The sequence below is a fragment of the Xenopus laevis genome, chromosome 8S (genome assembly GCF_017654675.1).
Source record: "Xenopus laevis strain J_2021 chromosome 8S, Xenopus_laevis_v10.1, whole genome shotgun sequence".
NCBI classification, from domain to species: Eukaryota; Metazoa; Chordata; class Amphibia; order Anura; family Pipidae; genus Xenopus; species Xenopus laevis.
The window spans coordinates 52,746,305-52,758,911 of NC_054386.1; the positions used below are offsets into that span (position 1 = coordinate 52,746,305).

Genomic DNA, 12,607 nt, shown 5'->3' on the forward strand with positions numbered 1-12,607 from the left:
GCACCCTGCACTTGTAGGAGGGTGAACAATTATGATTGTAAAAAATTGTTGAGAGGTAAACAAATGGATGTTTTTTGTATGGTTGTGCTCAGTGAAAAAAGGAAATGGGAATACCTTATTGAGTTAGTGGTAATTGGGTAAATCTTCCACTAGGGGGTAGTAGAATTATAGTGGTGGGTGTAATATTTCCCTTGGCCATTAGTGAGAGATAGAGAAATAGGTGGTAAAGAGTATAAAAGAAGGGTTCCGCCCAGGGTGTGGTCGTCAGTTTCGGAAGGTGTAGCTAGGTAGAACTTTAAGTGTGGCACTAGGCGCCTTAGCCAGGTAGGGCTAGTAAGAATGGGGCACCCCAACTAGGAGAGAGGGGCTTAGTAGCCATGGTTCAGCCACAGTCAGGGAATAAGTGTGTAGATAGGATCAAGCGGACAACCTAGGCCAAGGTGATGAGGAAAAACCTTCCCGGAAAGGTCAGAGAGGACACTGGTGTGGTGTTCAACTGGCTGTAACAGGGAGGTGGCACAGATAAGAGGGGCAAGATGGAGGGTTGCAGAATGTGTAACTGACTGTCTGACCAGTAGGTGGTGCATGGAAAAGGCCTTAGCTGGGTTTGTAGTTTCTATTGTATGTGGGGTACTTGGATCACTTGTATACCTGTGGAAAGAACTTGACTGACAAACTGGTCCATGAGAAAAACTGTGTCAACAGTCAAGTAAATATTTTCTTCTGTTTGCAACAACTAGTGTACTGCGCCTTTAATACATCGAAGGGCCCCTTACACGCTGCAAATAGATGCTGCCCCAGCTTCAGCCCTTATGATCTGAACGGTCTATGGCTGTGCTGCGTAGGCCCAGGTGCAGATACAATGTGTGGATTTCAACACCAAAATGCATTCTCATGCTTTTTAGTGCCCAAATCTCTTTAAGCCTTGCTTAGCATTGGACTAGGCAGGCAAGACACCTGCAAAAAACGCAGTGTGCCCCACCAACCCAGCCTCACGCCTGTAGTACTGTGGGTCAGCTCCCTGGCCTGCTCCCTCTCCCCCTCCAATAACGGCTTCAAGCAGAAAATTAACGTGCTATGTGGTATGTTCTAGGGTCACAGCCTTTGCTTTTCCCAGGACCTGTTGTCACATCTCACTCCTCTTTTTAATTCTTATTTAGTTTCCTTTAAAAATATAGTGTTTGGCAGCTAATCAAAGTTAAATGGAAAATATAGTTTCATTCCTTTTCATTCTTTTTCCTTTGGTGTTTAAGGTTGATTTTTTTCCTTGTATTTTATGTCATTGCATTCAGATAACATCAGTCTCATAATTGGTAGAGGACGTTTTCTTTGGCTGCTGCCAATTTTTAAAGTTTTATTGTTTGTTATAGGAAAGCCATATAGACCTCAGATAGCAGTGCTGACTCTCTCCATAGGAAACAAAATAATCTATGATTGGCCTGTAACAAGTATAGTGCACTAAGCATCACTTTTGTGACACAAAGATGTCCGTCTCTTGGGACTGAAAACTGAGAGGTTTTTGGTCTTGTCCAATTACAACCTGTTATACCCCAACATGGCAAGTAACTAGGATTGCTTCTCTACCTGGTAAAATATCAGCTAAGGCCAGTTGTCCTGTACTCCCCCTCCTTATGTCTTGGTATCAGAACTGCAGATTTTGGAAATTCCAGAGGGGCTGCTGTAAGATGCCATAGACAGTAACTATTTTTGGGCCCGTAAGGGTCTCTTTGCACCTCTGTGCTGGAGCCAATTTTATATCCAGATTTGCTCAGAAACAAATCCTCAACCCACACATATCCTCAATCCTCCAACCTAGAATTAATTGCATGCTCTAAAAATTATGATATAATTGGTATCACTGAGACCTGGTGGGATGAAACATGTGACTGGATTGTGAATTTTAATGGCTACACCCTTTTTAGGAGGGACAGAGGGATTTAAAAGGGTGGAGGATTGTGTTTGTATGTAAAGCCTGAATTAAAGCCATGCGCTAAAGAAATAACCATAGCTCACTGGTGAGGTTGTATAATCCCTCTGGGTAAAGATTTTGACTGGGCAAAAGGTTACAAAAAGAATTATCATTGGTGTATGCTAAAAAACACCTTGCATAAATCGAGTATGAAGCCCAGCTACTCTTACAGATACAAGCGGCTTCACAGCTGGGTCAAGTTGTTGCTATGGGTGACTTCAATTATCCAGACATTGACTGGGGTTATGGGGTTGCTAAGACAGAAAAAACTAGTAGGTTTGTAAATATGCTGAATGACAACTTTTTATTTCAGCTCGTTCAAGAACCTACTAGGAATAACTCTCTTTTGGACCTTGTAATAACTAATAATACTGAACTTATCTCTAGCATTTGTGTGGGTGAGCATTTAGGGAACAAGTGGTCATATCATGGTCTTCTTTGAGATTATGTTGCAGAAGCAATTCTATAAGGGAGTAACTAAAACACTAAATTTCAGACGTGCAAACTTTGACAGTATAAGGGCATCTCTGCAACATATTAAGTGGGAAATGCTTTAAACACAGAACAAAAATGGGAAGTCTTTAAAATGCTGCTTAATAAATATACTTGTCAGTATATTCCACTTTGTAAGCAAGGAACGTCGTTGCAAAGCAAAACCTTTTTGGTTCAATAGAAGCATTGGTGTTGAGGTGGGTAAGAAAAGACGTGCTTTTAAGGCTTTCAAGTTAGCTGGGACAGCTAAATCATTTATAAGGTACAAGGAGGCCGATAAATCATGCAAAGAAGCTATAAGGCAAGCTAAAATTGCTATGGAAAAGGATATTGCAGCAAGCAGTAAAAAATCCCAAATTATTTTTAAATATGTTAAGAGTAAAAAAATGAACAGGAAGGGGTGGGACTATTACTATCAGAGGGGGGTCAGCTGGTTGATGAAAACAAAATAAAAGCGCAGATTCTGAACTCATATTTTTCATCTATCTACACAAATGAGGAACCAGCAAGTGAAGGTTTCCTTCTTAATAGTCCCAATTCTAGTAATACAACTCATGATGCATGGTTCACACATGAGGAAATTCAAAAGAGACTAGAACATGTTAAGATTAACACAGGTGCGGGGCCAGATGGTATTCATCCCAGGGTACTTAGCGAGCTTAGCTCAGTGATTGCCAAACCTCTTTACTTAATTTTTCAGGATTCATTGAGATCTGGTATAGTGCCAAGAGACTGGCGAATTGCTAATGTGGTGCCTCTATTCAAAAAAAGGATCCCGTTCTCAGCCTCAAAACTATAGGCCAATTAGTCTGAGGTCAGTGGTAGGAAAGCTTTTCGAAGGTTTAATAAAGGATAAGATACTGGACTTCATAGCAAAGCCAGCATGGTTTTATGCGTAATATATCTTGCCAGACTAACTTAATTTATTTTTATGAGAAGGTAATTAGAGACCTCGATTCTGGGATGGCAGTGGATGTGATTTACTTAGACTATGCTAAAGCATTTGATATAGTGCCACACAAAAGGTTACTGGTTAAATAAAGGAATGTTGGCCTGGAATATAGTATTTGTACGTGGATAGAGAACTGGCTAAAAGATAGACTACAAAGAGTGGTGGTAAATGGAACATTTTCTAATTGGACCAGTGTTGTTGGTGGAGTACCGCAGGGCTCTGTACTAGGTCCCTTGCTTTTCAACTTGTTTATTAATGACCTGGAGGTGGGCATTGAAAGTACTGTTTCTATTTTTGCAGATGATACTAAATTGTGCAGAACTATAGGTTCCATGCAGGATGCTGCCACTTTGCAGAGTGATTTGTCTAAGTTGAAAAACTGGGCAGCAAACTGGAAAATGAGGTTCAATGTTTATAAATGCAAGGTTATGCACTTTGGCAAAAATAATATAAATGCAAGTTATATACTAAATGGCAGTGTGTTGGGAGTTTCCTTAAATGAGAAGGATCTAGGGGTATTTGTAGATAACAAGTTGTCTAATTCTGTGCAGTGTCATTCTGTGGCTACTAAAGCAAATAAAGTTCTGTCTTGCATAAAAAAGGGCATTAACTCAAGGGATGAAAACATAATTATGCCTCTTTATAGGTCCCTGGTGAGACTCCAGTCCTTAAGAGGGATATAAATGAGCTGGAGAGCTGGAGAGAGTGCAGAGAAGTTCAACTAAATTGGTTAGAAGGATGGAAGACTTAAATTATGAGGGTAGACTGTCAAGGTTGGGGTTGTTTTCTCTGGAAAAAAGGGGGGACATGATTACACTTTACAAATACATTAGAGGACATTATAGACAAATAGCAGGGGACCTTTTTACCCATAAAGTGGATCACCGTACCAGAGGCCACCCCTTTAGACTAGAAGAAAAGAACTTTCATTTGAAGCAACGTAGGGGGTTCTTCACAGTCAGGACAGTGAGGTTGTGGAATGCAGTGCCGGGTGATGGCTGATTCAGTTAATGCCTTTAACAATGGCTTGGATGATTTTTTGGACAGACATAATATCAAAGGCTATTGTGATACTAATCTCTATAGTTAGTATAGGTATGGGTATGTATATATAATTTATGTGAAAGTAGGGAGGGGTATGTGTATGGATGCTGGGTTTTTGTTTGGAGGGGTTGAACTTGATGGACTTTGTCTTTTTTCAACCCAATTTAAATATGTAACCCTTATGTCGTCAAAATCCCCTTTCCTTACCAGCCGGTATAGTTTCTAACAAAAGCTATCAACCCTACCAATTAAGCCCTAGAACCATGGCTACAGTGACAATTAAATCCAGCTTATTTGACACTTGAGGTAAGGAAGTCAGAAGATGTGTGTGTGGCTAACACAAGAGTGGTCGGGTCCAAGAAACGCCTAAGAAAATCCAAAAAGGGAAATGTGTGGCTCTGAGAATATTCAGATCAGGGCAGCAGGAGATTTCTATGAAAAGAGAATCATTTCCAGGAAAACATTGGTGCTAGGCTGGCACACAACTTAGGACTTGCTTTAAAAGGCACATGATGTGCCAGTGCTGCCAAAAGTGATAAAATGAGCTTATAAATAATAATAATTTAACATTCTCATTAACATTTCATTATTGGATGAGGAAAAAGATGCTATGGACTTCTTGCTAGCTACAGTAACATGTTTTATTTGGCTTTATACAACTGAGGCATTTTCTGGGACACAGAAATTCCAAAAATAAGTTCTGCCCTTTAAAATTGGGGATATTTTCTAATGCCTTCTAAGCATCCTGGTGAAATATTACCACTTAGAAAGGACAACAGACTTTAGATAGAATTTAAGGTTGCTGTTGACAAAGCACATCAACTGTGACCATGTACACATTTCAACCAATCCCACTCCAGATACTATAAGTAGTTGCTTTTAGTCACTGTAACTGCACAAATAAATAAATGTACCACTGAGCATAATTTAGAAATATCACACATACAAGGACTCAGTTTCCTATTACTCTTTTTAGAGGGTAGGAGATTAAAAATTACCAAAAAGAAAAAGCATAAAAAATATAAAGACTTCACTTGATCAACAAACTAGATTAGCCCTACATTAAAGGGGAAAAATAAACAGAATCATTATGACCAGGTTTGTTACAGCTGACAAGAGGTTAACAGAACATGACCCTGATATTTTGCATAGCACGACCTTGAGATGTCGAAGCTTGGTAATTTGCAGGTGTGGTGTCAGGTGTGGTGTCAGAAACACTTGGTGAGCCAGCGAAGCCTCACTCGGGACCACATCTTGCTCCACCTCTGGCCCAAACACTGGATTCTTTCTGCCAAGGCAGTCTTTGTATTATGTGATTGTACAGTAAAATAGTAGAAAGCCTTTGATGCGAAAAAGGTCAACAGTTAAATATGTCTAGAATTTAGAATGCAATTTTCTCATGTGGTGGAGGGTGTCTACCAAAAACAGGATGTACTTTATGTCCCTAGCTGAAAGTATACTCCCTGCTGTACTCCCTCCCTGGGCGCTTATATAAGTAGGCTTCTCCGCAGCTTATGGCACATGTGTAAGCAGTTGCTTTGACTTTTTATTTTTCCTGTGCAGTGGACTCATCACTGGACACAGTTAGGCTCAAGTTATACATCCACTAATGAAGGGCTCATGTTATACTTACTATTAAAATAGCCTGAAATCTCTAATAATGGTTTCCAGTCACTTTCAATAGTACATGTGTTCTCAAATAAACCATAAACACTCCTGGAAATTGGCATATTTGGGCCCAGTATTAACTTATTTTGGTTTGAGGAGGTTCCGTCACTTAAACAACCTTTTATTATCCATTGACTTTTATATCTATCTGTCTTTCTATCTGTCTATCCATCTATCTATCTATGTATCTGCCTATCTATTTAGGGCAAACTAAACACAATGCTAAAAGGCTCATTTATATATGTAAAACATAGTGCTAAGCAGTGAAATGGGTGCAGATTGTAAACCATAAGTTAATTATTCATGCACTCCTCATTACTTGTAGCATGTATCCATATGCTGGTATCACTGGTTTACCAAAAAGAGCAAGGTGGAGTGTGCCGAAAAGCAAGGGCATGTGTTTTATGACTGTGTTGACCAAGAATAAAGCTCCCTTTCTCTTTGGCGCCTATAGGTGCTACCACTTGAAGTCACTTAATTATGTGCCAACTGTGTTTTTGATGTTAGCATAATTTGCCCCTAGTTAGGTTAAATGGGATTAACTTTCTTTGCTAATAAAAAAAGTATAGGGATGTGCAATGAAATGTTTAATCTCCTTCCTTTTTTCTACAAAACAGTGATTCTCTTGCAATTTATGGCTGGTATTTTAGGTACCTTTGTAAAAGAATATTTAGGCCACAGTGGTGAGAGCTATTATCTGGCACCCATTGTTCCATCACTGCAGGGGTTTTATTAATAAATGAAAGACAGCCTTGCATGGCAAAGACAAACACAATAGGGCTTGTAACAATGAAATATTAATATAATTAGTGTTTATTAATATTTATTAGTATTTTTATAAGAACACTATATCTTCCAAAAAATGCATTCTGGCTTCGTCATAGTCCATGAGCAGCATGGTTTTGGCATTCACCACTAGGGATTGTGTGTTCAACAGAGAAAATGAAATCAATGTAGCAATAAAATATAAGCACACTGTTCAATCACATCGTAACCAGAATAAACTGGCCTGAATTAATGGAAAATTATATGAAGTGCTTTCTGTACTTGCCAATTAACCTAGGTGTACTGACTACTCATACTGACAATATTTTGATGTTCTTTCTGCTGTCTGTGAAGGAAATTTCATTATTGTTCCTTAATAATCCTTGCGTTTTATTAGCGTTTTTTTTAAGGTGGATACAGTCAGATAGAGGAAAGGCAGGGTGATGGAATTATCTTCTGATGTTTATGGTAACTTATCCGTCAAAACAGATCAGATGTGTGACAAAGAAAATATTTATTCATCTGGTTCAATTGGCAGCAAATCTGGCTTGGCTTGGCTGGTATAAAAAATGATGGACTTCCAGATAATGTTAAACTGCAACTTTCAGAGAATTATGACAGCCTGTCCCAGGTCATAAATGATTAGAACTTGCACCTGAACTGGCTGAAAGTTTATAAAAGCAAAGGACAGGAGACAAGGGAGGGTGGGATGATATGTAACTGACTTTTGAGTTTCTGATTATAGGGGGAATGGGGCAAAAATACATAAAGTAGCAAGATACCTATTAATTAACTTGATTTACTGGAATCCCCCACCAACCCAAAACTATAAATCAACCATAAATGAATGTCTAGAATGTGTTATATTGTGATGAAAGTGTTGGCTCTGGTACAATAAAAAGTGTCAAAAAAAGTGTCAACTTTCATTTGATCTTATTTCATTTGGACTCTCAGTCGTATGCTAGTTGTGTGGGATTTGAATGTACTGTTTAAAATTACTGTTGGAGGTGTTTAAGTCCCAGATAGAATGCCATTGTATCATTTTCATTACTTGTGTTGTTCTGGGTATTACAGGATATTCTGATACCATCATTATACTATAAATTCTAGGGGTTGGTCTTAATATCATAATATAAAATGAAAATATCACCTAAGTTTGTGCCTCTCTATATGAAGAATAAATTCGTAATTAATTTACACAGAGATAATACTGTAAATGTTTCATTGGTCTATGATAAGCATTATTTTGCAATGGCAAAGATAGTCCATGTACTTCATGACACATTTGCTGCTCTTATGTAGTTTGGCTTGTCCCTGCACATGGTTTGCAATGTTAGTCGAGCAGAAGAGCATGATTACAGTATAAGAGGACTTTAGGCTATGTTCTTTCTGGCCTCTTAGCCACATCCGTGGTACCAATTCACCAACTGTCATCAAACAATCATACTTGTGAATGTATTGCTCATTTTGTGCACAGAACATTCTTCCTCTCCTTATTTGAAAGTGCAAGCTGCCATACTTCTACTTGCCTTCTCCATTGACTTCAACAGAACACAACCATTTAGGGACCACAAATAGGCAACACAGAAGTGTTCACAGAGAGTGATACTGACTTTCATTTTATTTTCTCAGATTGGGAAGTGTTGGTATCAGTTTTAAAGGAGAAGGAAAGGTTAAAACTAAGTAAGCCTTATCAGAAAGGTCCATTTAAATATACCAGTAATCCCCCAAAGTAGTGCTGCTCTGAGTCCCCTGTCAAAAGAAACACTGCATTTCTTTCCTTCTATTGTGTACACATGGGCTTCTGTATCAGACTTCCTGCCTTCAACTTAAACCTCATTGCCCTGGGCAAGAGCATGCTCAATTTGCTCCTCTCCCCCCACCCCTCCCTTCTCTACTGTAATCTGAGCCCAGAGCAGGGAGAGACACAGGCAGGAAGTGATGTCAGACCATGTTAATACTGCAGCTCCTATCCTAAACAAACAGAGAGCTTCTAGAGCTTTTTACTCAGGTATGGTAAAACATTCTACAGAATAAATATAGCATTCTAGCTTTCACTATTGCAGCTAATCTTTCGGCAATAAAATGCCTCCGTAGCTTTCCTTCTCCTTTAAAAGGATTCCTAGCTCAGCCCTTTTGTACATACCTGTACCAGCCTCCAAACTTTCTCCTCTGCCTCACTAACATTGCTGTCTTTATGCCAGCCTAGGAGAAGGACAACAATCCAGTGATTGAAGAATCTATGTAAACAGTATCTCATAGATATCAATTGCTGTTCCCTTATACTGTGTTTCAAATTTTAAAATTACCTTCTAGGTAGACTCTCTCCCTGCTTATCCATAACAATCCAAAGAAATGTGACCAAATCTTAGTGCAAAAAAACATGTAATACAAACTAAGGATCTAAACTTTGCTCACACTGATATACAGTAATCTAATGATAAGTAATTCATAATTAAGTACAGTTGGACAGTCCAACTAAAAGCTGACAGGCTGGATATGGACCACACACTGCTTAAAGACACCACAGGCTTTGCATGACATTATCATTTTAATATAATCTGGACCTGTGGATTGAAAAATTTTGACCCACTCCAGAATATACTAGAATTTCATGTTCATGATATGGGGGCCAACTGTGGCATTTTTTGTCACTATCCACTAACAAAGGATAGAATGAACTAACTAGCCACCAGTCTAGATAGTTGTTTATGCTCATGGAGTAATTTTTGTCTTTCCATTAGGTATCCTGGAATTTATCAGCCTTGCTGTTGGACTTGTTAGCATTCGTGGTGTGGACTCGGGACTGTACCTGGGCATGAATGAGAGAGGCGAACTGTATGGGTCGGTAAGTTTGCATTTTTCAGAATTAAGCATGTATCCAAACTGTCCATTTTTGCACCTGGCATTAGCCTGCATCATATGTATATGTGCAACCCTTTAGACCTCCAACCTTGAATACACTCTTGTCTTCCAGTAGTTATAACAAAGCACTCACTCTCAGCTTTAAATACCCTCTAAACTGGTAGAATGACCATATGGCTGCAGCTAATTTGCATTCTAAACTGCCAGGCAATGCATTTACAGATAGACAAAGAGTCAGTAATCATGTAAAACATGGTACATTTCCCTGTAGTTATGTTATTTTTCCTTTTGATGGTTGGCTATATGTTAGAAACTCCAATGACCTGAGGCAGAAATCCTGTTAACCAGTAATATTGAAGATAAAAAGAAAACGGCTTATATAGTTGCAAGGGTAGTTACTTCTCTGGTACTAGTGGCCTTCTTAATTGTTGCACTGCTACACTACCACAGTAGTGCCACATTATGGGAAGCTCTACTGACCTCTGTTAATCACATTCCTTCATCAGAATGAATTGTGATCACCTAAAACTGATAGTCCCAGTAATAAAGTGTCCAGCAGAATCTCCACAGCTGGGTAAATCTATACCAGCACATTCGAATGCTTTTAATTCAAGTACAATTACCAGGGTGACACACGTCCATCAAGCTCAACATTTTAACTTTTTTTAACCTGCCTAACTGCTAGTTGATCCAGAGGAAGGTAAAAAAAAAAACAATCTGAAGCCTCTCCAATTTGCCTCAGAGGGGAAAAATTCTTTCCTGACTCCAAAATGGCAATTGGACTAGTCCCTGGATCAACTTGTACTATGAGCTATCATCCATAACCCTGTATTCCCTCACTTGCATGTATCAGCCTGTACAACTGATTCAGGGAGAGAATTCCACATCTTCACAGCTTTCACTATAAAAAAAACCCCTTCCGAATATTTGAAATAATTTCTGCAGACAGTGAAATCATTTTTGTTATTTTTGTTTTGCCACGTAAATATGCTAGCATCATGTGCCATTGCCTAAGCTTGAAACCGCTAGCATATTTACACCGCGGTCTGCTTTTTTTTACCTCGCCGAAATAAAGTCCGCCCTAGAAGGGGGCCCCGTGGAAAGTGTAGCCTAGGGGCCTCACATGTCCTTAATCCGCCACTGAACAGGGCATAGCCAGGCTATAACTTGTGGTCACCAAGATGCACCTGAAACAACCAAGTGAGGTCTCTGTAATAACATGGGCAATGTTTAACCTCAGTAACCCATTGCTGTAAGCAGTTTTGACTGCTCTAATGCAGTATGTCTGTGAATGTCTGACTGATATGCTATGTTCTTTCATTTCTTAGCCAGCTGCATTTTGGTGAATCATACAACAGGTGCAACATTTCCTCCAGGTCAAAGAACCCTTTCATGTGGGTTCATGGGCCCCTCAGATGTACTCTTGAACAGGAAGTGACATCACACTGCTAACCTTCCTGCCCTGAGTCACCTCAAATCAGTTTACATTCTTAGCTGTGGTGGCTGGCATCGAACCATGTCCCCATTTGGCCTTTCACACTATGCAGCCATGGACTGGATGATAGACTTGCACCTGCCCATAACACAGAACACACTGCCGGCTGCCTACGAACAAAGCTAATGCAGTGCTGACCACTGAATCAAAACAGAAATTCTGTCCCAAATGATAATACTTTTTTAAGAAACCTACTATTTTTCTATTTATTGAAATAGGTTTGAACCTGATTGGCCTTGTATTAGGAGCATTTCCCCCTCAAAATGCATACAAACAACTGTTCCCAGCACCCCCTGACAACCTTCGGTTGTCAGTGGAATTCTGGGAGTTGTACTATAACCATAATTAAGGAACTTCATTCCAACCTGCTTTGTTAACCTGTCACTAGGAATGGTTTGTTCCTTGGAAATAAATGACTTATGGACCCTGTGTGAGTGTGCCAGAATGGAACAGGCCAAGGTTCTAAAGGAAATCAAAATTCCTCTGCCTAATCTGGTCTATCACTGACAGCGCCGCTTGCCAAATAACTCATTAGATTTCACCTTCCAGGCTGAGAATTGCAGCAGATTTGCTGCCAGGGAATTTAAACATAAAATGAAAGGGGGGGGGGAATGCTGATATTTTTTTTTTGAAGCTGGTATTTTGGCTATACACTGATATTCAGCCTGTGTATACTCTGCTTGCTTTTTGTAAAAGGATTTTACTTTTGAAGAACAAAAAAAAGCCCTAAGATTTTTTTTTGCTTCTGCTGCAAAGGTTCACTTTTCAGAAACATATACATATGGTAGTCATTTCATGATTAAAAATCAGCTTCTACAATAGGCCACTCTCTTCCCTCAGTGGATTTGAGCTGTCCCTGCTATGTGTCACTTGCAAACCAGCTTCTTTTATGTCAAAGCTGTAAAATTCATGTTGAAAACATATATTGTCTGTGCCAACGCATAAGGGAACAATCTTTAAAAAAAATCTCTGTACAGGTGGAGATTTTCCTATTAAAATGATCAAAGACACAATTAGCAATGCTAAAGGAAAGCATTCTTTGTCCAAGGGAAAAAGCTGAGGATATATCTTTTTTTAAACAGGGCCCCAGATGGGAAAAAATCTATGTTAACGCATCGCATGCTGGGCCACTGATGGTTGAAGCATTGATATGTGGTTGAGGAATGATGGTTTTTGAGGGGAAAAGCAATAATTTGTTAAAAAATATAAGGTGCAATATTTTTTTCATAATCTCAGATTTTTGGGATTGTCTGTACATCTGTACAATAGAACAATGCACAAATAATACTGATGTGGCATTCTGTTATACAGAAACTCATTATCCTGTTGGATTTCTAATTGGAGACCTAGGTAGCTA

General features: G+C 39.2%; 1 protein-coding gene across 1 annotated transcript in view; it reads left to right on the plus strand.

Annotated features, from left to right (window-relative positions):
- Positions 1 to 12,607, plus strand: part of fgf16.S (fibroblast growth factor 16 S homeolog) — a 32,366-nt gene that overhangs the window by 14,215 nt on the left and 5,544 nt on the right. The window contains exon 2 of the mRNA XM_018232936.2: positions 9,635 to 9,738. Coding sequence (XP_018088425.1) covers positions 9,635 to 9,738 — 104 coding nt within the window. The remainder of the gene's footprint in view (positions 1 to 9,634; positions 9,739 to 12,607) is intronic.